The sequence below is a fragment of the Panthera onca genome, chromosome B4 (assembly GCF_046562875.1).
Source record: "Panthera onca isolate mPanOnc1 chromosome B4, mPanOnc1 haplotype 2, whole genome shotgun sequence".
Classification (NCBI taxonomy): Eukaryota; Metazoa; Chordata; class Mammalia; order Carnivora; family Felidae; genus Panthera; species Panthera onca.
In genome coordinates, this window is record NC_138345.1 from 11,144,626 (window position 1) to 11,171,392 (window position 26,767).

The window sequence follows — 26,767 nt, forward strand, 5'->3', positions numbered from 1 at the left end:
AAATAGCTCGGCGGGTACTTCCGGGACGGGAGACCTGGGTTCCGGGAGGGTGCTGGAAAGAGAGGGAGAGGCGGCGGCGGCTGGAGGATGAAGAAGGAGCATGTGCTGCGCTGTCAGTTCTCCGCGTGGTATCCACTGTTCCGAAGCCTTACCATCAAGAGGTAAGACAGGAGGGGTTACGCCGGGGCGATAGGCAAAAGGGAACTGCGACATTTGGGGCGAGTCCTCGCTCCATCAGCGAAAAACAACAACAACAACAACAACAACAACAACAACAACAACAACACAGGCCTTTTAGCGACTGGATGGGAGCGCCAGTGCCCAGATTTCGACTTCCTAGTACTATTTCAGGTGGGGAGATTAATGAAGTCGATGCGAGTTTGCTGTGCGTCGTGTTGCGTTCAGGGCGTGTGCTAGGGCGGGTAGAAGGGCAGGTCATGGTTCATTGAAGGTCAGATGGCGGGGTGACTAGTGGATTAAGCCGGTTCAGGCTTGGGAGTTCACCATCACTGCTTGTAGAACTGCCAGAGAGGAGAAGTGATCAGGAGAACTGGGTAGTCTGGATTTTGCCACTGACTAACCCGCTGGGGTCTTAATTGCTTTCAGTCGCTGTAGGATGAGAACAGTGATACAGACCCTGCTTGAAATTCTCCGATGAGATAGCTTAACAAGAAAGCATTAGTGTAGTTATATGTTGTTAGGGATCGAGATGTACCTTGACAGGAAGCCATCCCTGGAAAAGGAGTGGAATGGGATTCGTTGTCTAGTTCTCTGGCCTACAACAGGGGATCCATCCCTGGTTTGCAGGGCAAGCAGAAGAGTAACTTTTCCTTCACTGGGTGATTCAAGGTAATATAGGCAAGGCAGCTAGGAGAATACCCCCAGTGTTCAAAAGCAATCATAACATGTGGAGAATAATGCAAGAGCAGGCTGTCACTCACTAAGAGGGATAGATCAAAGGACTACATATTCATGGACAGGAGTTTCTGTATTTTGCCCGCTCCCCCTTTAGGCCTATATTATCACTTAATTTAGATACCAACTGTCTTCTGTTCATTTGGTCCCCTTGGTGCAGAGTGTGAATACAGAGAGGCCAACGATTTTGAAATCCTGAGGGTTTGGAAGAGCGTAAGGAGATTATTCACAAGACCGTTCTCTTCCATCCTGGTATTCATACATAGGATCTGTTTCTAGTTGGAGGTTAGAGCAGCTCCAGGGAAGATAATCCTTGCATTTGAAGGTGGTTGAAGTGACACCAAAACAAAAGGAAGAGCTTCAAGAGCTGCAGTGGACATTGCCTCCTAAGAAGTTACCTTCCCCTATGATATTCCGATCCTTTGTTACATTGTATAATCAGAATAAGCTTTAGGTCTGAGATGAGGCTAGAGTTATTTGTGTTGGTGAGAGAGAGGTATTTGTGAACCTGTCAGACATTTTCCTACTGAGTCAGGTGCCTTTTTGTCATCTGTGGCGTGGTTTTTCCTTTGCCTTCGGCAGGAAAGTCTGATGGTTAAGAATTGGACTCTCGAATCGGGGCCGTCTGCCTGGCTTTGGATTTTGGTCCCCCCAGCATCTTGAGCAAATTGCTTAATCTCTCTAAGCCCCATCTGGAAATTTGAGAAAATAATAGGCTTGGCATGGGAATTAAATGAGATAAAACATTTAAAATGCTTGCCACTGTTTCTGGCATGTAGTAAACACACGGAAATGCTGCTTGTTGTTACATTTTGGATTTAGTCAAAGCTCCATTGACCAAAATAACTTTAGTTCACTTAGAGTGTGTACCGCTCCTAGGAAGCAAAGAGTGAAAAATAACCAGGAGGTGGGGTTTTTAAAAGTCCACAACTAAGCCGTGTTGCCTGAAACTGTTCTTTGCTCTGTCTTTAAGCTGTTTCTTCAGTCTGTTTAGTTCTGTGGTAATATCACGGGAACCTAACATACAGCAGGATATCCCTCCACAATCTGGGCCAGTCTGGTGGCGTTGTGTTAGCTTTGTCATTGTCCTTGTCAGCTTTAATGCTGAGAGACCATATTGTTGTTATTGACTCAGCATTATTATTCAGTGTTTATTACATGGTTCAGAGATGACTAGGTGGGTAAGAATACAAGTTGATTTTTTGATGAGTTCTAGAACTTTGACTCAGGCTTAAGAATCATTAGCTAGATAACTTTGGGCCATCTGCTTTACTTTTTAAAATCGGTTATTTTCCTCAAACATAAGAGCTATATTAAATAATCTTTTAAGCCCCCTTTTACCTTTAAAGTTGTATTAGAATAACTTGTCTGTGTGTATATAATTATGTTCGCTTGGTCTAGAATCAGATAAGATCTAGAATTCTAGAATCTAGAAGAGGATACTGAATGTATAAGGTACTGAATGGGATACAGAATGGAGTAGGTACTTTGTCATTTAATTCTTTTACATCTGTTGGACAGACCTCATTGGACTCTCACCTGACTTGGATTTCAGTGACCGATCTAAGCTCTTTCTGGACAGCCTCATTAGTTTGTGTAAAGCACATTCTCGCCTGGAGTAGCACTTAACATGTTATATGGTGATTTTTTTTTTTTTTTTCAGCTTTTGAGTTTCATAGTCTCACTTGAAATTGGTTAAAGTTTAGCAGATTTACAAATAGAGTAGTAAGATCTAGTGGTTGACCTTAAAAGCCTGAAGAATTAAGCTTTTCAATGTAAAATTGTAAAATTCGATAAATCAGATATTAGTTTTAAGAACTGAACTAGCCCATGAATAATCTCTGTGCACACAAACCATTTCTGATTTGCCAGAAAACTTAATAAATGATACATGAGTCGATGTCCTCTTGACTCTGAAAGCAAACCATCATTTCTTTTCAGTTGTTAAAGACTATATGCCTCAAGGTCAAAATAATAGCATTACGTTTAGGTACCTGTTGCAGAATTTCTTGATGATTTATTATTACAGAGTAAAAAGATTATCCCATGAGATTCTGAAGTGACTTCAGGTTGTGGCTTCGCCCTCCCTTAATTGTCTGAAACAAATTAAAGCAGCTTTATAGCTCTGGCAGTCCAGTCTGCTGAATGGGATTCCACCAAAACACATCCAGACCCATGGTGGATTCTTAGCCTTAGGTGCTCACTGCCAACCAAGGAAGGGTTTCCAGATCTTAAGGCTACCTCTGTCTTCTGTCGTAGAAGGTGGTCAGATGCTGTAAATTTCTGATTTGCTTACTGCATTTCCTGTGTTGCTGCAGATATCTGCTGGTGTCTGATTTCTGGAAGGCCCATGTACTCAGAATTCTCTTGAGCTTGTGCCTTTCATGCTGTAATTTCAGTGTGGTTCTTTGGATTTGGTGGTTTTTTGTTTCGTCACCACGGTTGTTAATATATGAGCCGAATTTAGTTTCCCACAATCTTTATTGATATTGTTAATTTTCAGTCTCCTATCAAATGTACATCATTAACATTTCCCATTTTATTTTAAAATAAAGGTAACAAGTAATTAAAAAATTGAGTTTGGAATTTTTCTCTCTGCTTATGATTGGTCTTTTAAAATGATGCCTTTTTGGTAAATTTATTTATTATTATTGTTTTTTTTGTTTTTTGTTTTTTGTTTTTTTTAGTGTCATTCTTCCACTTCCTCAGAATGTGAAGGATTATTTACTCGATGATGGAACTCTGGTGGTTTCAGGAAGGTAAAGTGTACCAGGAAAAATTCTTTAAACTTTATCACAAAGAAATGTTGCAGTGATTAGATCTCAATAATTACCAGGTAAAATAAATACATTAGCTTTGGCACAATTCTCTCCTTTTTTTTCCCCCTAGTTAAAATTACATCCTGATCTTTGTCGGGTATTTCTTGTCAGTGTTCAATTAATAAGACTCAGAATTGAGTACTCCTTCCTCTGATAGTTGCTGGTTGTGAAACTGGGCAGTTCCTTCCATCTCTTGCTTGAGAAAATGGAGGGGGGTGGGGGCAGGAAGAGGGCCCATTAGGACCCTCTGAAGTTCTTCAGCCTGTTTTCGTTTTCTTTTTCTTTTTTTTTTTTTTTTGAGATCTTTCAACTTTTAAGATAAAAAATTAATCGTCCATTACAAACAGAAAGCTTTACTAGGGTATCGTGTAATTCCTTAACCTTTTCTTCCCCATGGTTAACCCCCCTCCACCTTCTCTGTTGCTGTAATTCCTCTAGTTATAAAGGGACGACATTACCATGCTTCAGTCTTTTTAGGGCAAACTTGAAAAAGTTTAAGAATCATAGAATGTAATGAAGTTCCTAGTTTGCTCACAGGTCATGTTACCTAAATAAATGCTCGTCCCTCACTTCCTTTCTGAACTAGCTTAACAGGAACCCTTCGTGTACAGAACTCCTTTTTTTTGTAGAATTCCAGGTTGGAAATAATTTTCCCTTGGAATTACTATTATTATCATTATTATCCTTTTTTTTTTTTTTTTTAAGTATTCTTCACGCCCAGCATGGAGCCCTTGGTTTTTAAGTATTCTTCATGCCCAGCATAGAGCATGGAGGGCTTGAACTCATGACCCTGCGATCAAAACCTGAGCTGAGATCAAGAGTCAGATGCTCAACCGACTGAGCCACCCAGGCGTCCCTCCCTTGGAATTGTTGAAAAAAAATTTTTTTATTGTGATAAAATGCCCATAACATAAAGTTTGCTATCATAATTATTTTTCAGTGCACAGCTCAGGGGAAGTAAGTGCATTTATAATGTGCAACCGTCACCACCATCCACCTCCAGAACTCTTTCCATCTTGTAAAACTAAAACTCAGCCCCCATTAGACATGAACTACTCATTTCTCTTCCCACTAGCCCCTCCTAACCACTGTTCTACCTTCTGTGCCTATGATTTTGAGTACTCTAAATACCCCACATGAACAGACTCGTAGGGGATTTGTCCTTTTGTGACTGGCTTTATTTCACTCAGCCATAATGTCCACAAGCTTCACCCATATTCTAGCGTGTGTCAGAATTTCTTTCCTTTTAAGGCTGAATACTGCTTCATGGTATGAGTGGGCACATTTTGGTGTCTCACTTTTACTCTTTACCTCATTTTATTTTTCTGCATAATACTTACTTCCATCTGGCATAATTCCCATAATTGTTCTTTTATTAGAGTGCAGGCTTCATGAGAACGGGGGCTTGGACAGGTCTGTTCCTGGCACTTGGGGCAGTACCTGATACGTGAGAGGTGCTTGGTAGACATTTGTTGGATGAAGGAACTTGGGAATAGAATTGTGTGTGTTTTCAGTAACACTAATTTCATACTCCGCTTCCCTTTCTCTTGTGAATTTTCTGTGTAGTTTTCTGGATTACATTTCTGTTTTTGGTTATTCTTAGCCTCATAATAACCTGAAGATTGTTAATGAGAGTCTCATGAATTCTATTGCAGGATTAGGAAACAGTAGAATAGTTAAGCAAGACTCAACTTTGGGGCACTTAAAAACATAATTTTATTATTCTCAAGTCTAGAACAATAATGAGTTTATTTATATAAATGGAACTGTAGAGGCGCCTGGGGGGCTCAGTCGGTTAAGCGCCCGACACTTGATCTCGGCTCAGATGATGGTCTCATGGTCCATGAGATCGAGTTCTGCCTCAGGCTCTGCACTGACAGCGTGGAGGCTGCTTGGGATTCTCTTTGCCCCTCCCTGTGCTCTCTTTCTCACTCTCTCTCTCAAAAATAAATAAATGGGACTACAGAGAAAATAATTTCTAACATTAGAAAGTACTGGGTAGATTTCCGTATTGCAAGCGTATTGAAGAGCTCCGTGTTGTTTTTCATTGGCCAGGTGTTTGTGCGGGCTTGTGGCGTGGGTGGGCCCTGCTAAATACCGTCGCACGGCTCTGTGGCACCTTGCCGCACAGTAGTGCACCCATCAGAGAGGGATCTTGCCCTTTTGGAGTTGGCGGTTCAGCTTCAAGTGTGTGGGAGTGGATACAGCCTAGTGCCTGTCCTCCAGTCCCGTTGCCTGCTGGCAGATCATGTCTTTGTAATTTCTAGTGCTCTGTGCTTGGGTTTCCCTGTCCGTAAATGGGGTGACTGATACCCTAGAACTTACTGCGGGTTGTTGCACAGATGAAAAGAGATAATGTGTAAAATGTTTCGCCCAGTGCCTGGTCTACTGTGTGCTCTGAAGAAACACCACCTGCTCTCACCATCATCATTGATCTCACCTGGAACTTTAAGCAAGCACACCAGTAAATATGTAACTGAGAATTCTGATGAGACTTTAAATCACTGGGGCTGGGGTGGCTGAAGATGGCAGGGAAGGACAGAGAATACCCTGAAGAAGTAACTTAGGAGCCTCTCAGTCAGGAAGTTTGGGTGGAAGGTAGTCAGTTGATGGGTGGAGGGAAAGATCTTCCAGGCTGAGGGAACAGCATTAAGGAGTGCTCTGAGGCATGGAAGGTCTTGATCTGCTAGAAACTATAGGGAGTCATGCCGCTGGAGCACGGAGGGCCGAACAGTGCAAGAGTTGGTCGGTGCCACCGGGGAGGTAGTTAGGGGGTGTGTGGGAGTCCTGTTAAAGATTCTAGTATTTATTCTGAGGTCAGTAGGAATGCATTGAAGAGCTCAGAACAAGACAGTGACTTGAGCAGATTTCAGGGTTTGAACTGGGACCGGTTACCATGTGGGAATTGAAGACTGGTTAGGAGGATACTGCATTGGACCGAATTACACAAGTTAGGAGGATACTGCATTGGACCGACCACTGACAGTGGCATGAACTACGATGGTGACACTGGAGGGGAGATGTGAGTGCATGTGAGGTGTTGGAGCTGCACCGTCAGAACTTGGTGACAGAGAAGGAGCTGGCAAGAATTACCCTCTCATTTCTGGCTGAACATCTGGATGGACGAAGGTGTCATTTACTCTGGCTGAGAAAAACCTTTGATTTGAAAAGGGCAGTGATTTTAGGTGGGATTATTTTTATAGGTAAAAACTTGAAAATACAGGTAAAATTTAAATGAGGTACATTTACAATAAAATGCACAGATCTTGAGTATAACGTTTGATGAGTTTTGATAAATAATGCACACTTGTTTCATCACCTTGCCATTGAAAGTATCAAACATTTCCGGGGCATCTGGGTGGCTCAGTCGGTTAAGCGTCTGACTTCAGCTTAGGTCATGATCTCGTGCAGTTTGTGGGTTTGAGCCCCGTATTGGGCTCTAAGCTGACAGCTCAGAGCCTGGAGCCTGCTTCAGATTCTGTGTCTCCTCTCTCTCTGCCCCTCCCCCCCAGTCGTTCTTGTTCTCATTCTCTTTCTGTCTCTCAAAAATAAACATCAAACAAGAAAGAAAGAAAGAAAGAAAGAAAAAGAAAGAAAGAAAGAAAAAGAAAATCAAACATTTCCAGTCCCTAGGAAAGTCCCTGCTCTCCCCTGTTGGTCAATCCTGCCCACCTCCTCCAACTCCACCCCAGGCAAACACTGGTCTGATTTCTGTCTCCATGGCTTAGTTCTGTCAGTTCTAGGCCTTGGTGTAAGTGAAATTATATAGTGTGTATTTTTTTGTGTCTGGCTTCAACTCAACATAATGCTTTTGAGATTCATGTGTTACTCTGTTTCATTGCTAAGTAGCTTTCTTCAAACCTTTTTGTTTTAAAGATATTTTTAAGTAATCTCTGCATCCAGCCTGGGGCTCAGACTCACAACCCTGAGCTCACGTGTTACATGCTCTATTGACTGAGCCAGCTAGGTGCCCCCGGATGTGTCTTTTTAAAGCTCAGTGTTTGTTTTGTGTGCGGGCTTGGTTGTGTATCCCTCTCAGTATATTCTTTGCTGTCCTAATCTTTTCATTTTTTTCCTTGGAGCCCATGCAATTTTTTTTTTTTTTAATTTTTTTAACCTACGAATTTTTTTTTAAAGTTTTAATTCAAATTCCAGTTAACATACAGTGTAATACTAGTTGCAGGTGTACAATACAGTGATTCCACACTTGGAAACATCACCGGGTCCTCATCATGACAGGTGCGCTCCTTCATCCCCATCACCTTCTTCGCCCATACCCCCACCCACCTCCCCTCTGGTGACCAGGTGTTTGTTCTCCATAGTTAAGAGTCTGTTTCTTGAAAAATGATGGTCGGCGTGTCACAGTAGTTGGCGGTGCCTTAACCGAATGTGTGTGGTCAGGCCTGAGGGCCCTTTCCGTCCTTGTCAAGGGGAGTGCTGACCTCTCAGCTCAGACACTTGCTATCCTAATCTTTTTGACTTTCCCAGGAAGAGTAGGGGGATAAAAAAGTAAAACGAGAACACCCCATGAAGCTTTAATTAACCCCAAAAGAACATAATTTAACTTAACCTAAAGGGATAATTAAACTTTAAATGGGTTAACAGTTTTGGACAGCCTCCAGGTGATTACAATCTAGATGCACTGGTTACAATATCACATCACTTATCGATCCACGATATTGACCAACGGAGCAAGTTACACTAGGGAAAACAGCACAGTCCTATCCTGGGGTTCATATCGACAGTAGGGTTTATGGCCTCGGATCCAGACATCCCATTGGTTTCATTTGTTCAACTGTTGAAGTCCTGCAGGCCAGAATATCTCTATTCAGGCCAGAGTAATCCAGGTTGGTTTCTGTCTATCAGTAATTTCTCCCTGAGTTCAGATAGTAACAATTAGTTGAATGAGTGTGTATGTTTAAAATATTGTTAATAGAGTACCACAATTGTGTCTATTAGTATGTGGACATTTTAGCTCTTTTACATGGGATGTATCCCTGCATCAAGGAATACAGTATTATAGTTACAAACAAATAGAATGGAGTTAATGGACGAGACTTACTGAATATTCTTTCTATTGTGAGTAGGCCAGTAGTGAACTATGGCTGGTAGACACTGAGATCTGTCGATTAGGCATCTTTCCTTAGCATAGACTATGGGAGTTATGTATGACTCAGTTTTGTTTGGTAAGATAAATTCTGAAATGGTACGGAGTGGGAACAATATGAATGCCTAGAGATTCCATCATGTGTAAAAGATGCCCCACCTTATTACTAATTACCAAAGGAGTACTTATTATAGTAGACTTGAAAACTTTATGGAGAAAATATAAAGAAGCAGAAAAAAATCACTTCTAATTCTACTATCTAAAAGCAAATCCTGTTCAAATATTGGAATATCTTCTCTAGTCTTTTTAAATACATTTTTTAGCCTATCTTATGAGCATACTATATTTTATATAATATGTAATGTCCTATTTTATATAATTTATACTATATTCGTCCAATATGTAATACATTATTACACATAATACATGTTTGCATATAATATATATTTTATATAATATATAATTTTATATTCTTTATTTCAGTGAACACAATTGTGTAATTTTCCATGTGTTTTTAAGGTTTTTTCTAATTTTTATATTTTTTATATTTGAGAGACAGACAGAGCTCAAGCAGGGGAGGGGCATAGAGATGAAGACAGAAAGTGAAGCAGGCTCCAAGCTCTGAGCTGTCAGCACAGAGCCTGACGTGGGGCCCGAACTCACTAGCAGTGAGATCATGACCTGAGCCAAAGTCGGATGCCCAACCGACTGACCCACCCAGGCACCCCTCCATGTGTTTTTAAAATGGCATAAGATTATTTAAAAAAAAAAAAAAAAAATCTCTTTTTAATGTTTATTTTTGAGAGAGAGAGAGAGAGAAAGAGATAGCGTGAGTGGGGGAGGGGCAGAAAAAGAGGGAGACACAGAATCCAAAGCAGGCTTCAGGCTCTGAGCTGTCACCACAGAGCCCGACATAGGGCTCAAATCCACAAACAGTGAGATCATGACTTGAGCTGAAGTTGGACGCTCAACCAACTGAGCCACCCAGGCGCCCTGGCATAAAATTATTTTTAGTAACTGCATAATTCCCATGGATATGTACTTGCTGTAATTAATTTCGTAGTTGTTGGGCATTTAGGTCATTTGCAAGTTTATAGAAAAATAATTCCTCAGTGAACATATTTTTGCATGGAACACCGTTTGCACGTAGGATTATTTCTGTACAATAAGAATCCTAGACTCCAGTTATAGGAGTCTTGACTCCTATATTAACTAGTATTGCCAGATAGTTTTCACTAACCATTGTAACAATTTATATGTTTAACACTAGTGTATTAAGGTACTTATCTCAGAAAGTGGATTTCCTAATTAAATGCTTTCCTCTAGGTTTCCAAGTTAGTTGGTACAAAGAAATTAAAAGGCAGACCAAGGCTGTGAATATTTCTTCAGTTTCATCTCTCAAGAAGTGAATGCGGCCTTTTTGCTCCTCCAGCTCTTACGTACTCTCCTTAACCTGCCACCTAGTGCTCCCTGTGTGTGTTCCCCAGGTCAGTGGGTGGGTTGATTTTCATTGCAGATACAGGATATCTGCTATGGTCAGAGTGTTTGTGTGGCCCCCAAATTCATATGTTGACGTCTTGACTCCCAAAGATACTCGGTATTGGAAGGTGGGACCTTTAGGAGGTGATTTGGTCATGAAGGTGGAGCTTTCGTGAATGGCATTTGTGCCCTAATAAAAGGTACCCCAGAGAACTCCCTTGCCCCCTCTGCCATGTGAGGACACGGTGAGAAGGTGGCCATCTGCAGCCCAGAACCTGACCCTGCAGGCACCCTGATCTTGGCTTCCAGCCTCCAGAACTGTGAGAAATAAACTCCTGTTTATAAGCCACTCAGTATAAAGCCACTCAGTGTAAAGCCACTCAGTGTTTTGTTTTAGTAGCCCAGACAGACTAACTTAGTATCCCATTTTAAACATGACTTAAACAAGGAGGCAAATGAATTATTTCAGAAGTCCTATGACATGGCAATTGTTGGGAAGTGTAGTAGGTCAGTGATGCTAGGACCCAAAAAGAGCTTCTCTGTGAACTTCTTGATTCTCCTCTCCAGGGTCCAAGTTCACCATAGTGGTTTCAAGCATCACGCCTTCCCACTGTCATATCCAGAAGCCAGAAGAAAGGAGATCCTGTCTCACATTCCTCTTGAAGAGCAGAGCAAACCTTCTCGGGAGCTCTCTGTCCCTTGTTGGTCAGGGGTGGGTCCCCCTCAGTGGCAGGGCGTTGGAATAGCCATGAGTGGTGAACTGGTCTGTAGGTACTGGCGTGGTTAGGGAGAAGTCCTCAAGGCACAGGGGCACTTAGTTTCTGAACAAATTGGAGGTTTTATTAATAGAGAAGTGGGGAAATGGGTATTGGGGTTTCCATAGCTCTTGATTCTTCATTCCTAATCTCCCATAACCTCCACATGCAGTACGTTTTTTTTCATTTCTGCGTTTCAGCTCTGTAAGGGATCTTGTTTACATTTTTAACTTAGTACGGAGTCTGGGCCTAATGAGTATGTATTGAGTGAATGAATGAATAAATGAACATGGTTACTTCACTTTCTTCCACGGTAGAGTCAAATGAATAGTATAGACCAAGGCTGATAACTGGGTTTATCTTGTTTGCCAACTCAGATCTGGTAATGGTTTCCTAGAATGATGTGTTGAGAAGGATTCTGAGGCTGCATCCAGGGTTCAGTAAGAAAGAAAGCTTGGTTTGATTATTACTGTCTGTAGTGGGTTGGGAAAGGAGGCTGGTAACATCCATTTCTGATACAAGTGAGTCATTTTTTGCACATTTTTAGGTGCCTATAATATGAAATGGGTGCCTAGTGTGTTACTGAGATAACAAGATGGGTGGGGTATCCTACCTTGGGATTCCACGTTCAGTGGCCAATTTAGATGTAAATAAATAGGTGTCTGGGTTTTGTTTTTTGTTTTTGTTGTTTTTTTTTTTTTAATAAAAGCATCCATATTCTGATAAGCATGTTTTTCAAGTTTAAATAATCACTGTAAGCTGCAGTAGAGGTGATACTTGAACTGGTCTCACAAATTGGGTCTGACTCAGGTGGTCTGACTCACTGCTTCCAAGAACTAATCTTGATTTGTTCCTTTCTGGTCTTGAGTTCTTTCTTTCCTGACCTGTCTCCCTTAAGGCAGAATAATAATAGACACCAGCTATTAAACACTTGTTGCGTATGTTCCTGATTTGAATCCTCACAACTCAAGAGTAGCCCCTCTCTTTTGGTTTTGTAGACGGGATAATGGTGCAAAGCTCTCGACTAACAGTGGGAGAACTGACACACTCAGACCATGTCTTTTTCCAAAGCCAGTGCTCTTAAGGGTTCCCATTGCTCAGTGCTGGAGGTGATACAGGAAATACAGAATAGTTCTAAATATTAGCATCATACTTTGACCATTCCAGTCATCAGTGTTTAGAGCTATACCTTAGAAAGAAAGTCTAGTAAACTTGAGAATTTATACCTTCCGTCATCATTTACAGTGATCCGGTTTTGTGAGCTACCTCAGAGTAGGCATTGTGATAAGTCCTTCTAAGAACTATATGAAGACACTGATTATAAACATGATTTTTCAATGTATTTCATTATGCAATCAAAAAAACCTGATGTTTTAGAGTGGTAAAACACATTTTCAAGTTCATTGAGTACCTTTTGTATGGTGGAGCAATATTAAAGATGATAATGTCATATTTAAGGATGTGTGGTGTTGAAAGAGATGCAAGAGAAGGAAAGGCTGTATAGCTCCTTGAGCAGGGAACTCAGGTGACAGTGTGTTAGCGTTCTCATTATACTCCAGGGTCTGGGTCTTAGCTTTGTGGATCTGGGAACTCTATTCTTGAGGATTACAGAGGACTGATTAAGCTTTAGAGACCTGGGGTGCCTGACTGGCTCAGTAGGTCGTGCACACGACTCTTTATCCCAGGGTTGTGAGTACAAGCCCCACGTTGGGCATAGAGCTTACTTGAAAAAAAAGGTAGGGAACTGATCTGCATTAACCAAAATCACACCAGATTGACTGATTGATTAAATTATTGATAAGTCCACGTGTCAGTTTCTTGATTTATAAAGGAGGATATGCCATTCCAGTGATTGCTGCCGTAACACTTAATTTATTACGCCCTCAAATTTGAATGGAACCACTGTTGGTAGCTTTGTATTTAACAATATACTTACACTAATTATTTCTTAAAAAGATGCTATCTCCACCTTTCTGTTATGATATTTGAAGATTTAGTTTTCCTACACCCTCGAGATCTTCATTACAGCTTTTGGTTAAATCACTAGTCAGTGGTCACAATGTTATGATGTTACTGTTGGCTGCTGAGCCACGTTGTGTACTATGATGACCTTTTTAAAAAAAAATTATTTTTTGTACTTTTTTTCTTCTTAAGTTTATTTTGAGAGAGGGCACACATGCAAGCAGGGGAGGGGCAGAGAGAGAGAGAGAGAGAGAGAAAGAGAATCACATGCAGACTCCACGCCATCAGCACCGAGCCCGACTCGGGGCTCGATCCCACAAACTATGTGATCATGACCTGAGCCCGAGATCACCCAGGCGCCCCAACCTTTTCTTTTTTTATAACCTTGTTTTCTCTGGAACTACTAGCCAGCTTCGTTAAATTTACTTAATTCCCATATGTCTGTCACTAATACTTAGTAATTTTTCCAGTAAACAGGGCATAAGCCTGTTAGCTGTTTCTCTAAACACTCCAGGACATTTCAGATCCAGCGGGTCCATTTTCCTTTCCCAGATTCATTTTAGCAGTCCATCTTCCTGTTCCAGTCTGGCAGCTCTTCAGGGCTAGTATACAGTTGTTACCTTGGAACTTTCCTATTCTGTGCCCGATTTTCTTTTCCTTGGATATCACGTTTTTGGGTCTCTTGATTTACCCGTTTTATTGAAGCACATGCTCTAAAATGCATAGGAAGAAAAACTTGGAGTCTTTTCATACCTGGAAAAAGTTTTTATTTTACTCTGGATTTTTTTGAGGGGGTGAATTGGCTTAGTATGGGATTTTAGACAGAGTATTTCCCTGTGATTTTGAAGGCATGGTCTACTGTCTTCCATAAAGTCCCATGTCATTCTGATTTGTGTTCCTTTATTGTGACTTGGTTTTCTTTATGAATGTTTTTGAGAATTCCTCTTTCATGTTTTTACATTTCACAATAGCCCTCTGTATTGCCCAAACGTATTGACTTAAAAACAATGAACACTTTGTCAGTGATTGCGTCGCTGGGTGTTGAGAGTTCTCCTTGGGTCTCTCACTTCCTGCTTACCTTGCTAGCAGAGGCACTGATGCCTTTTATTCTTGTTATCTTTTCAAGGATGTTTATATAGCAGAGAGCCTTGGAAGGTAGAGATAGCAGCTCCCTCTCTAGCACAGAACAGGATTTTTATTGTCTAGGACAGGTGAAGACAGTGTTTCTGCCCTTGGGTCAGAGACCGAACCGGTTTACCTTGTAGAAGACGTGATTCCCTAAGTTCAGGGTTCCTCAGTTGTGTTGCAAACCTGGGCCACACCTTGACCTCCCACGGGACTAGACGGGCTAGAGGGAACTGATGCCCATACTTCTTGACACTGGATGAGTCTTCTGTTGGTCTTGCTAAGGCATTCTTGTCACTGTCGTCATTTGGTGGTTCTGCTAAGATGGCCTCGCTCACGTGTCTGGCAGTTGATGTTGGGTTTCTCTTCCCATGTGGACTCTCATCTCAGAAAGACTACCCTTCTGGGGGAGGGGGCGGGGTGCGCCTGGGTGGCTCAGTCAGTTAAGCATCAGACTCTTGATTTTGGCCCAGGTCATGATCTCATGATTTGGGAGTTCGAGCCCCATGTCGGGCTTTGTGCTGACAGCCTGGAGCCTGCTTGGGATTCACTCTCTCCCTCTCTCTCTGCTTGTCTCCCCCCCTCCCCAAATAAATAAATAAATAAATATTAAATTTTTTTTTTAAAAAAGAAGAAAGACTACCCTTAGTTACTTTGCATAGGGTTGGCAGCATTCCAAATGCTGAGCGGAGGCTGTAAAGGCTTCTGACACCTTGAATTACGTGCTGTCACTTGTGCTACATTTTGCTGATTACAAGGAATCTTGATGCCAGTTTAAATGAAAGGAATGGGGAAATAAATGCCATTATTTGATGGCAAGTGTGGCAAAGTCGCCCTGCAGACGAGCATATCAGACCAGATGGCAAGAATTATTGTGGCCATCTTTGCATAGCATTTAAGGTTTTTTTCCTCCATTCTCTATGCTGTGTACTTGGTGAGCCCTTTCATTCTAGAGACCTATTTTTCAGTTCGGGGACATTTAAAAATACTGTATCTTTGATAATTTTTTCTTATTTTCTTGTTTCTCTTTTTTGAACTCCTATTATTTAGATATTGGATCTTGCTGGGTTCTCTGAATTTTATCATTCCTTCTCTGTTACCTGTTTCTTTGTCTTCTTGGTTCTCCTTTCTGGGAAATTTCCTTCATTTTGCCATATTCATGCTATTGAATTTTTAAATTTCAGCTACTTGGGGCACTTGGGTGGCTCAGTCAGTTAAGCATCTGACTTCGGCTCAGGTCATGATCTCGCAGTCTGTGAGTTCAAGCCCCACATTGGCTCTGTGCTGACAGCTCGGAGCCTGGAGCCTGCTTTGGATTCTGGGTCTCTCCCTCTCTCTGCCTCTCCCTGCTTGCTTGCTCTCTCTCTCTCTCTCTCTCTCTCAAAAATAAACATTAAGAAAAATAAAGACAACTAAATTTCAGCTACCAGATTTAAATTTCTACAGGTTCAATCCTGTCCTCTGTTCCCTCTGGTCTTCTCTTGTGGATGTAGTATCTTTATTTTTAAGGATATTAATGATTTAAAAAATATTTTTCCTTTTAAAAAACTTTTTTTTTTTTTTCATCTTGGAGCCTTTCTTTAGTTTTCTAATGATTCTAGGCCTTTTATTCATATTTGAGAGTGAGGGGGACACACACACATACACGCATACACACACACACTTGGAAACTTTGTAAAAACCGGGTGGGGCTCGCTAAGAGTGCCAGCAATGAGCAGAAATTGACGGAAGTTTCCCGGAAAGATCTACAGGTCTTTCCTCTGGGGTGGTTGAGTTTCTACAGAGAAGAATGTTGTAACCTGTGTGTGTTCTGGGAGCAGAGTGGGAGGAAGGGGACTAGGGGCCTCACTGTTAGTGTGACTTTCACAAGGCTGCTTGTCGCACTCTAGCATTTCACCCTCGTATTCCTCCGGGGCAGTATGGACCTGAGTCCTTACCCTCTTTGGTTCATGGAGAGGATTAGTTGTTTTGGTGTGCAGGGTGAGGAAGGCTACGTGTATCTTACTGTCCCTTCTGTGGACTTCACACAAGCAACCTACCTGTTTGTAGCCCAGAACTTCGGTCTCGTCATCAGTGGTAATTCTAGCTTCTCCCTTTTGCTCGCTGGGTTGTCCTCCTCATTGGCTTTCTGTTTTCCAAAGTTCTGTTGCTGTCTCTTTTCTGCAGCTGTCTCTTCTTTGATCCCTTTTTTCCTTGAGAGTTTTCCTATCATTTTAGTGGGGTTTCCAGAGGAGCATAGGGATAGATAAATGCCCCTGGTCAACCAGCAGCCTCCCTTTCCCTTCTTCTTATAGTTTCTTGGTACAGATCCTGTGCTGGTTCTTGTTTGGATTATTATTTGTTTTCATTGACGTGGTGAGTTCTTCGTAGGCCAGTTATTTGTGGTTTAGTGTTGATGAGAGACCAAAGCAGTGTTATTCCTTCTGAGTGTTTTCAGCCTTTGCTTTCTCCCTAGGCAATGAGGATTGGCTACTAGGTGGTCCATTTCCACCCGTGCTGTGCTCGCCAGCTGCTTCAAAGGAGGCACGTCAAGTCTTTCGTTCCCTGTCTCCCCCCACACGTTTCCGTGGTGCCAGTCAAGGTCCAGGGCAATACCTGACCCCAGCCCACACACTCTTTTCTTACTAGGTAGAAAAAGATTCTTGATTTTGCCTCTCAGGGGGACCCGCTCTTCGGTAGAACAGCTCTTCCGATGATTCCTTTTGCCTTCTTCATCTCACTTGATCTTCCTCGTCTGTGGCAGCACTTTCTCATATATCGGGATTCAGAGTTGTAGATGACTGCTAGTGTCCTTGGAGTTGGAGGTTGAATTTTTCTTTTCCGTGGTTCTAGTGATGTATGAGAAGAGGGCAGGAAGTTTGTATTCTTTTTATTTTGTGTTGGTTTTTCTCTCTAAAAAAATGAACTTTTCCTAACATTATCCTCCAATTCTGAGGCTGTCTTTTTATTTTTATTTTAGAGAAAGAGAGCGAGCAAGCGTGTGACAGGGGAGAGGGGCAGAGGGGGAGAGAGAATCTCAAGCAGGTTCCACACTTGGCATGGACCCCAACGTGGAGTCATGACCCTGGGATCATGACCTGAGCCAAAATTGAGAGATGCTCAACCAACTGAGCAAACCATACCCTCTCCCTTTTCAAATATATATTTAGTATGACTGAACTTAGGACTACATACATGGTACTGAAGCCTTTTTCTTGCTTAATTTTTGTTTTATGTTCTTCTAGGGAAGATCCACCAACATGTTCTCAGCCAGACAGTGATGATGAAGCAGAAGAAATACAGGTTGGTTCAGAATAAAACAGCCCATTCTATCATTTCAGTGAGCCCTGAAATGGTTCTCATATTTACATCTTAGCCTATGTTTGGTAAAGTGAGAAATTACATGAAAATCTCACTTTGACATGTACTTTGTTTTCAGGAAAAGATGTCTCTTATTTATGTATCATTTTTAGATGGAGCATTGCTTCGGGGAAGCCCAGTGCACTATCCACATTTAATACTTTGTTTCTGTCCTCTCCGTGCAGTGGTCGGACGACGAGAACACGGCCACGCTAACGGTAAGAGCAGAGCTGTGCCAGCCGGGGCTCAACCTCACGCTGTCACCTGGGATGTTTCGGGATTTCAATGCGGATCTCGATGGATTCCCATTTACTTATTTTTCTCGTTGGCTTTTATTTATTAAGGTGCATAGTTGGTGCTGTGACTTGTTTCTCTTAAGCTCTGAAAGAAGTAATCAAGCCTAACATTAAACTTTGACGTTTCCCAGATCTGTGGAACCTAAAGTGAAATCTCTGTTCACTTATTCAAATATATTTAAATGGCATAAAAATTACAGTTTCTTTCAGGTGAGAGTAATGTGTGGCTTTAACCAGTATCTTGTATCAAAATGTGGAAGTGGATTGAGTATTATGGAGTCTTTGAGGATAAGAATGCTGTTGTCTAAGTCAACTCGAAATATATTTTTAATAAAAATATTTTTAAAGGAATGAGTGAAGTAAAACACGTATTTCTAAAAATGTAGTAGGTAAATGAAACTTCTTATACTGTGAGACAAGAGAACTTTTTATCAAATTCTCTGCTAATAGACGTAAAGGCACAACAAAGGAAACTAGTTTTAGGGGAGGTTATATTCTGATACAATTCTAAATAAGAAGATACTTTTGTTTATTTCAACGGAAGAGACCTGGTATATATAGTACAAGCAAAGTAACCGGAGGTGCTTAAACCAGTGTATTTCCTTAGGTATAAAAAGCATGCCATTATATGCAGGAAGGGAAAGTTTCTATGTTTTCCTTTTACTCTGGATGTCATGCAGGTCAGTCACTCTCTGTTCATGACAGTCCTGTTCAGTTAAACATACATGGTAGTTATCTACCATATTTAGGGCACTGTAGTGAGTTCCGAGCAAAGGTGAATTTGGGTTGCTTCCTTTCCATTAGGGAGTTTATAAGCCAGCAGGGAAAGATGCCTCACTTTGGGGGTAGATGGCAAAGTGCTGTCAGAACAGACAACAGTTAGAATGTGTAAAGGGAGAAATGATATTTGACCTGGACCCTAAAAAGGTTAAGGATTATCAGTTCTAACTCCTGTTATCTAATAGATGGATAGATTGGGAAATTACTAACTTACATGTGTGTATATCTACCAGACTCTGTTCTCCAAGGCCTGGGAGCTGTCATGTAGTGACATCATGGCAGCAGTGAGCACACCAAGTGTTTTGATCGTGGTTTCTAGATACCATTCTCCACTGAAAGAAATTGAAGCTCCTTGGAGAAAGTCAAGACCAGGGGTCAGAAAGTGAAGATGAACCTTTGACAGCTTGTGTCAGAAAGTAAGCAGGAGGCAGACCTGACTAGAAGGACCCAGAGGCCAGCTTGAATAGGCCAACCCCCCGGCCAGATAGCGGAGTCTCAAAACAGGGACGTTAGTGAAGTGTCACCATTTATTAAAATGAGAGTCTGTGATCCCATACTGACAAACAAATGGTTATATTAACTAAACGGAGCAGAGGGGAAAACCCTTTAGAGTAGAAAAGGCACCAAATCACAAATGTAGAAGGAATTACAGACTTGGAAATCACCATTTGGCAATGATCATAGTAATTGCTGGGGTAGATGTTAAAGCCATTGAGTGAATATTTGGTGAGAAAGAGGATATTTAAATATTCTCAAAGTATTTCCACCAAAATTACTTATTAATTATAAAGAGGAAAATGGTAACTTTACAAGAGGAAAGACATGGCAGCCAAGTGATCAAAGTTAACCTTGTCAGTGATGGGACAAACCGACATTGTGTGCCTCCTGATACAATACACTAAGGACACATCACCTGCCAAAAATCCATAACCTAAATCTAATCATGAGGAAGCATCCAGCATACTCAACTCTTTGGAAATCATACAGAATAACTGCTTTGTACTCTTCAAAAACGTCAAGGTCATGAAAGATAATAACAACAGGAAGAAGGATTAAAGGATATTGAAGAGATAAAACAGCTAAATGTAATCAATGGCAACCTGATCCTCGATCAGAAAAATTTTTTCTTTTGCTATAAAAGACATTATTGGGGAAATGGGCACATTGTGAATAAGATCTGCAGATGAGATGATGGTATTCTGTCATTGTTAGCTCCCTCGTTTTGATAATTTTGTAGGTTATATAAAAGAATGTTACTGCTTTTTAGGAACCATACTGAAGTATTTAGGGGTAAAAAGGCATTGGGACTTCTACTTACTTTAAGAATGTAAGAAAAAAAGTTTGTTTTATGTGTGCATATGTATAAATAAATGCATATATCTGCATAGATCTATAAGAGAGAGATTTGGGGCAGGGAAGGATAAAACAAACATGGTAAATGCTTGGGTGAAGAGTATCTGGAAATTCTGATTATTCTTCTCTTAAGCCTTCTGAAGGACTGAAATCATTTCAAAATAAAAAGTCACTAAAGTGATTGGCTTTCACTGGCTGGAACTAGATGTTGTTGGGCAGGGGAGCATTCATAGTAGCACACTCTTAGTGGAGGAATGTGAGCCAAGGTCCAAGGGCAGGTAATACATGGTATTGGCGAATGGTAATAGTCCATTAATCTAGATACAAAGACATGGAACTAAAAATTAAAACACAGTCCAGGTGGGTAAATCTCAAAAGTGAGAGCCGTTTGCTGAAGGTATACATATCAATGACAGCAGTTAGGTTAAATTTTTTAAATGCTATAATTCATGGTCAGTCACATGTATCATTAATTATAAAATCATGACTCTGGAAGAATATGCCTGAGTCTGTAATGCTGGTTGCCTTTGGGGAGGGGTAAGGGTTAGGATTAGGATTAGGGAAGAGAGTGAGGAGGTAAGGAACTTCATTTGTATTGTCACTTTGTTCCCTTAAGAGATTTAAACGTCTGGGTTAAGTATACCAAATTGTTGAATATATGGGTCCAGGAACATGAATATATATTTTTTTGTATATTTTAAACATTTCATGATTTAAAAAAAATACAAGAAGAAATATCCTTTCTTAATGGGTATGGTAGGGGTAGTTGGAAAGACAGGAGAGTTTGGATCACAGAAAGTCCACAGATATGATAAAAAAGAGTAGATTTTACCTCACAACAGGAACCTTTACCCAGAAAACTGAGGTGTTTTGCATATTTAAAATCGACTCACTGAGCGACAGCTTAAAATGATCTGTTGAAAGATAATTTTCAGAAAAAGGTAGAATCATGGCTCCCATATTGAAATAAAACTCTTTGACACATGTTGAAGGTTTTATTTAACTCTTGAGGGAGCTAGGCAGATATTTTAACTGGTTCCAAAGGGAAACCAAAGAAGAGACACCTTTGTAGATTAGAAATACTGAAATGAATATGTAAATGAGGCATGATTGGTTTTGCCTCCTTCAAGGGTGGGAGGAAGACTGCTGGATTTCTCTCAGCCAGGATAGAATTTGTGTGTCCAAAAGAAGTACTTTTCATTGTCATCATTTACCTGCAATTCACCAAGTCGTAAAGCCGCTCGTCGACCTGGCTACAGTCAGATAATCCAGGGGGTGCGCTGTGGGTGCACAATATGGTCTTCCACGAAGCACGCGTTTGTCTTCACAGTATGGAAACTTTTCATAATTTAAATTTGTTTTTGGATCCTGATAGCAGGATTTCCTAAAGTGGAATAATTTGAGGATTTGAGGAACTGTCACCTCTTAAAATATAATACGTAAATACAAAGCAATCTGAACTGTTACGGGTTAGGAAAATTAAGTTGTCTTGTCTTTGAAGATTGAATCCCTTCATGTTATAAAATTTGTATAACTGCCATTCATCGAAAATATTGCTACAGCAGATTTTTGAGAAACGTTTTTATGGATAGAACCCTGGCGAGCCATATTAGCAACTTCAGGGGACCGTAAGGAAATTACTGGCTTAATAGAGATCCTGATTGCTTCTCAATGGGGAGAGGCCAATGGAAAATAAAGGACTCAAGGCTGTTACTCATTTTGAAAGCCTCTCTGAATGGCTGCAGTTTAATTTCCTGTGTCTAAACTGAAGGTGTCCGAAAAAATGGATGCGGTGGCACATACGAAAGATGCTGCCAGCCGGTCTAGAAGTCCCAGACCTCTGTAGCATAAGGAAGGGAGTCCAGCCTGCTCTCCCTTCTTTACTCACTAGCCTGTTGCTTAAAGCTGGTTTCTAGTTTGGGGAATAGGCCACCATTTTTTTTAAATGACATTTTTTTGGTGTGTTTTCCAAACTCTTGACACAGTTTGCTCCCTGTCGCAACTGGATTAGATGATGGGGGTCAACAGAAGCCATTTGGTTCTTTTTGCAGTGTGCAGTTGAGCTAATTCTAGACCCATTCTAACTTTTGCCCCCTCTGGAAGAACTGGTCATTACTGGACTTTTTCAGAATTTGCAGTTGGCCCAGTAGGGGGCGGCAAATATAAACGGATAACGTGCCCATAGCGAATCTGTTCATATTTTCGTATTCTGTCCCCTGCAGGCTCCACTTCCACGTCTGTTACTCCCCTTTTCTCTACTCGTGTCCAACTACTCCCTAGCTAGTGACATAAGGCTCACGGCAGAACATTCCTTCACACATTTTGGACATTTTGATTACTTGCTTATATAAAATACACATTTTAAAATCAGCCAAAAAGGAAAGAACATTTTAACTTAACCAAGGTCCTATTTTTGAGTGTGTTTATATTAAAACTTGTCTGGAAATAGCGGTGTTTAAATATGGCTAAGCACATCATTTATTTCTCATTCTTATGAAGCCTTTTGAGGCTATGTCCAAGAATCTTTTCCTCTAGATGGAAAGGCTTCTGGCCCTTTAAATGGGAAGTGTTAATTCTGAACGTTGGAATATGTGTACAGGTGACATTTCATCTGTCTCTTTTCACTTCATAACTGTGGGTTCTGTAGATGTGAAGAGAACCATTCAGTCCTTCCTCACATCCCCAGATGCCTCGTGATGTCTGTCTTTTTAGCTATGTGGGCTTCGATGGTTTTAGAAAGTGCCATCTGGGCGCTTGTTATTATTCCCCCCCCCCCCCCCCTTTCTGGTAAATATTTGATCATTGATTTTATTCGGCTCAGTTCAGAAATTCTGATAGTACTTTGTATTCCAACTTTTAACACGCTTAATTGTTTGAGATTTTGATCTTGTTTTCTATATTTATTGTGACGTTATTGACATGCCCAAATGCTTTCTTCTTTCTCTATAGGCACCAGAATTTCCCGAGTTCACCACTAAGGTCCAAGAAGCTATCAATTCCCTGGGGGGCAGTGTATTTCCTAAGCTTAACTGGAGTGCCCCAAGGGTAGGAACACATCAGTAAATCTCTCACTGTTTGAAATATTCTTTGTTTTGCTATTTCTTTCTTTTTATATCCCCCACAGATATAATTTTATTCCTAATTCTAGGGAAAATACTGTGGAATTTATTTTTATTTTCCTCCTCCTATTTTCCTGATTTAGCACTTCCCTGGGTTTGTAAAATACTATATATTTTGCCAGAAGACAGTTGCAATCTCTCATGTTGCTGATCATGCTAGAAATCTGAGGAAATCCATTCTCTGCCCCTTTTCAAAACTTCAGCTGTTCACAGTGTAACAGGAAATTTTCTCTTTTGAAAAGTACTGAAAATTAAAACACAAGACCAGAGCACCTGGGTGACTCAGTCGGTTGGGCGTCTGACTTGGGCTCAGGTCATGATCTCACGGTTCGTGGGTTTGAGCCCCATGTTGGGCTCTGTGCTGACAGCTCACAGCCTGGAGCCTACTTGGGATTCTGTGTCTCCCTCTCTCTCTGTCCCTCCCCTTGTCTCTCTCTCCTTCAAAATAAACATTAAAAAAAAATTAAAATGTCAAAACACCTAAAAAATAGAGCCGTTTGGGAAATCAACAGACATTTTCTTAAATTGTGTTTTATTATAATAGTGCATTGACAAGATTTATTTATTTTTTTTTATATTTATATTAAGTTTTGTGGAAAAATCTGTTCTTTTTTCTAATCCAATAGAAAACAACTATGTCAGCAAAGCTCCTTTAAGGAATCAAAGACTTATTTACATTTTCAAAAATCATCCCATGTGCCTATCTTTGCTTATTCTAAAGTGAAAGATAAATTCTACCTCATCTAGCCTGTAGTTTTACTTACTAAAATTAGTTACACATGTATAGAATTAAAATTTTTTATACAATTTAAATTTTTAAAAGATCTATATGCTTGCTTCCCACATAAGCAGATCCTAACATTTCTTTTTCTTCACCATTTCTTCCTCTTCAGAGCCAACTGCTTTCACATATTTCAGTGCGTTCTTTTGTTATTTTCCTCTACTTTATTCTTTAGCTGTAGCTATAGTACCCATTATTGCTGCCCATTTGGGAATGAGAAGATTATGCTCATTCCTCTCTTTCCCATTGTTTTATATTCCATTCTCCTTCTTCGAGTAATAGCATGTTTTCATTAGGTCAGGACTCCCTGTTTCTCCTGTTAGGGTAACACAGACACTGTATGCACATCTGATACATGCTTCACAAGATGACGTAGTTTTCTTTTTTTTTTTTTTAACGATTATTTATTTTGAGAGAGAGCTCATGCGTATGCATGCATGGAGGGGCAGAGAGAGAAGGGGGGAGAGAATCCCAAGCAGGCTCTTCAGTGTCAGCGTAGAGCCTGATGTGGGGCTCGATTGCACAAACCTTGGGACATCACGACCTGAGCCGAAATCAAGAGTCAGATGCTTAGCCCGACTGAGCCACCCAGGCACCCCAGGATGACGCAGTTTTCTTACTCAATCTTTTGTTTTTCTTGGAGTTCATGGTTTTCTATGCATAAACCGTAGTTTCAGTGGAGGGAAATCTATGGTCAGTGTACCATTTTCAACTAGAAGCTCATCATCTTTTTCATTGGGGGAAATTATAAAGAAGCTATTACAACGAAGTCATTGAGACTCATTTGTAGTTTGTATATGAACAGTAATTTGAATCATTCCTTACTGCTGAACTGGGCTGAGGCTTTCCACTTAAGATGGATATATTATTTTGGTTTTGAGTTATTCATTTGTTCATTTATATTTTATTTTCTCTGTGCCTACCATGTGCCACTGCTTTCTTTCACGTAGTGTGGATAATTTTTGGATAGTTTTTTGCAAACATTAATTTTCTTAAAATCACATTCCTGTCCTGTGTCTGATCTATGGGAGAAGTATGCTGTGTAAGTGACTTAATTATTCTGTCCTTTTTAGGCATGTTCTGCTAAGCTTTGTGCCTCACATGCCTGCTCTTGTTACCTTTTTTTTTGGTTCATGTGTGTGAGACATTTACCGTGCAAAGCTGTGATGGTGCAGATTGATAGATATGGGTCTAAACTCCAGTCCTCACAGTTCAGGTGTCCCAGCTGTCACTGCCCAGAAACAAGAAGAGAGAAAGGATCTCCTTTTTCTTAGAGAGTAGCTGGTCAGACTCTTTACACCTTGATCGTTGAGCTGAAGTGTCAGATTTCTAATATTTCTTCACCCCTCTTTTCATCATCGGTGAGAAAAACGCAGGGAAGTGCTTGCACCTGAGCGGGATGGTGAGGACCTGTGTGTTTGTAACCCAGCGTCCCCCATGCAGCGGCCCCGCTCTTCACTGTTTAGAAGTATAATTTGAAATTGGACAGTACAGCTAAAATGTCTTACCTCAACTTTTTCTTTAAACGTAATGTGCATTGTTGATTCTGTGTATAGGCCTGAGCTTCATTCATAACAACTAACTTGGAATGTACCCTAAGTAGCATGTGCTTTGTCATTTAGGATGCGTACTGGATAGCAATGAACAGTTCTCTGAAATGTAAAACCCTCAGCGACATCTTTCTGTTGTTCAAGAGCTCTGATTTCATCACTCGTGACTTCACTCAGCCGTAAGTATGTCTCTTGATCTCCCATGTCAGTAGGTTCAGTACTTGTGAGAAGTTTTCTGAAGGCGAAATGCCATTACTTCTAGTACTGTTAAAAACAGCCGTTCCATAGAACAGACCTATTAAAGCAAACCTTCCTTTTCCTTTGATAGTAAATGCTCCACAGTGAATATTCCTAAATATCAAGGGCTTCCTTTATATCTGCTTATTAAGTATTTTGATAATTTTTTTATTGAAAAACCAATATATGCTCATCATAGAAAAACAAAATTAGGGATTCGAGCTAAACAAAGGAAAGTAAGCACTCATGATCTCACCACAGTTGGTTTTATATACTTCCAGAATTCTTCCTTTGCATACGTCTAATAAAGATATGCCTGTCCCTAACCATATTCTGATTTTTTTTTTAAAGACGGAAATGGGATCATGTAGTTCACACTGCTTAGTAGACTGCAGTGTATAATTAACATCTTTATGTCATTAAATACTTGTGTATATCATTGTTTAAAATTACCTTAATGGTATTCCACTGGATAGCTATGGCATAATTTGTTTGATCAGCCCTCTATTTTTATATAGTCCTGCAATGAATATCCCTGTGCTAAATTTTTGTGCATGTTCCTAATTTTTTTTTTTTTTAGAATAAATTTCTGGAAGTGGAATTGCTGTTTTCCTTTCTTTGCCAGTTAATTCTGTAACTAAAGAACTTGACCCTGTGCTGTCTTTATCATAGGCAGGTAATGCACCTGCACTGTTGACCTGTCGGTGGGCTCTTTATACTCTTGTTCTGTCACCAAATAGTAGGTATTCTAGATTTCCCATCCTACCCACCTTTTTTTTTTCTTTTTTCTTTTTTTTTTTTTAATGTTTATTTATATTGGGGTGGGGGGGAGAGAGAGACAGACAGACAGACAGACAGACAGACACAGACTGCTCACAAGCAGGGTAGCGGCAGAGAGAGGAGACAGAGTCTGAAGCAAGCTCCAGGCTCTGAGCTGTCAGCACAGAGCCCGATGTGGGGCACGAACCCATGAGCTGTGAGATCATGACCTGAGCCAAAGTCAGTCGCTTCACTGACTGAGCCGCCCAGGCGCCCCTTCCATCCCTCCCATCTTAAACCAGTCAATTCACTTAAACTAATACTTAAACTGACCTCTCACGTGAAGTGTCTCACAAAATCCAGCAACTAAGCAGGTGAGCAGGGGTGCAAA

At 40.7% G+C, this 26,767-nt stretch overlaps 1 protein-coding gene and 1 pseudogene across 5 annotated transcripts in view; one reads left to right on the plus strand and one right to left on the minus strand.

The window, feature by feature from the left end:
- The first annotated feature begins 50 nt into the window (after positions 1-50).
- CDC123 (cell division cycle 123) overlaps positions 51-26,767 on the plus strand; it is a 57,240-nt gene continuing 30,523 nt past the window's right edge. For 2 of the 5 annotated variants that reach the window (XM_060659610.2, XM_060659613.2), the window contains exons 1-6: positions 51-161; positions 3,603-3,674; positions 17,387-17,444; positions 17,687-17,719; positions 22,880-22,975; positions 25,453-25,559. In XM_060659610.2, the coding sequence (XP_060515593.1) occupies positions 88-161; positions 3,603-3,674; positions 17,387-17,444; positions 17,687-17,719; positions 22,880-22,975; positions 25,453-25,559 (440 nt within the window). In that variant the 5' untranslated portion in view covers positions 51-87. The remainder of the gene's footprint in view (positions 162-3,602; positions 3,675-17,386; positions 17,445-17,686; positions 17,720-22,879; positions 22,976-25,452; positions 25,560-26,767) is intronic. The other 3 variants (XM_060659612.2, XM_060659611.2, XM_060659614.2) reach the window with 3 other exon arrangements.
- LOC132660498 (U6atac minor spliceosomal RNA) lies at positions 8,074-8,192 on the minus strand (annotated as a pseudogene).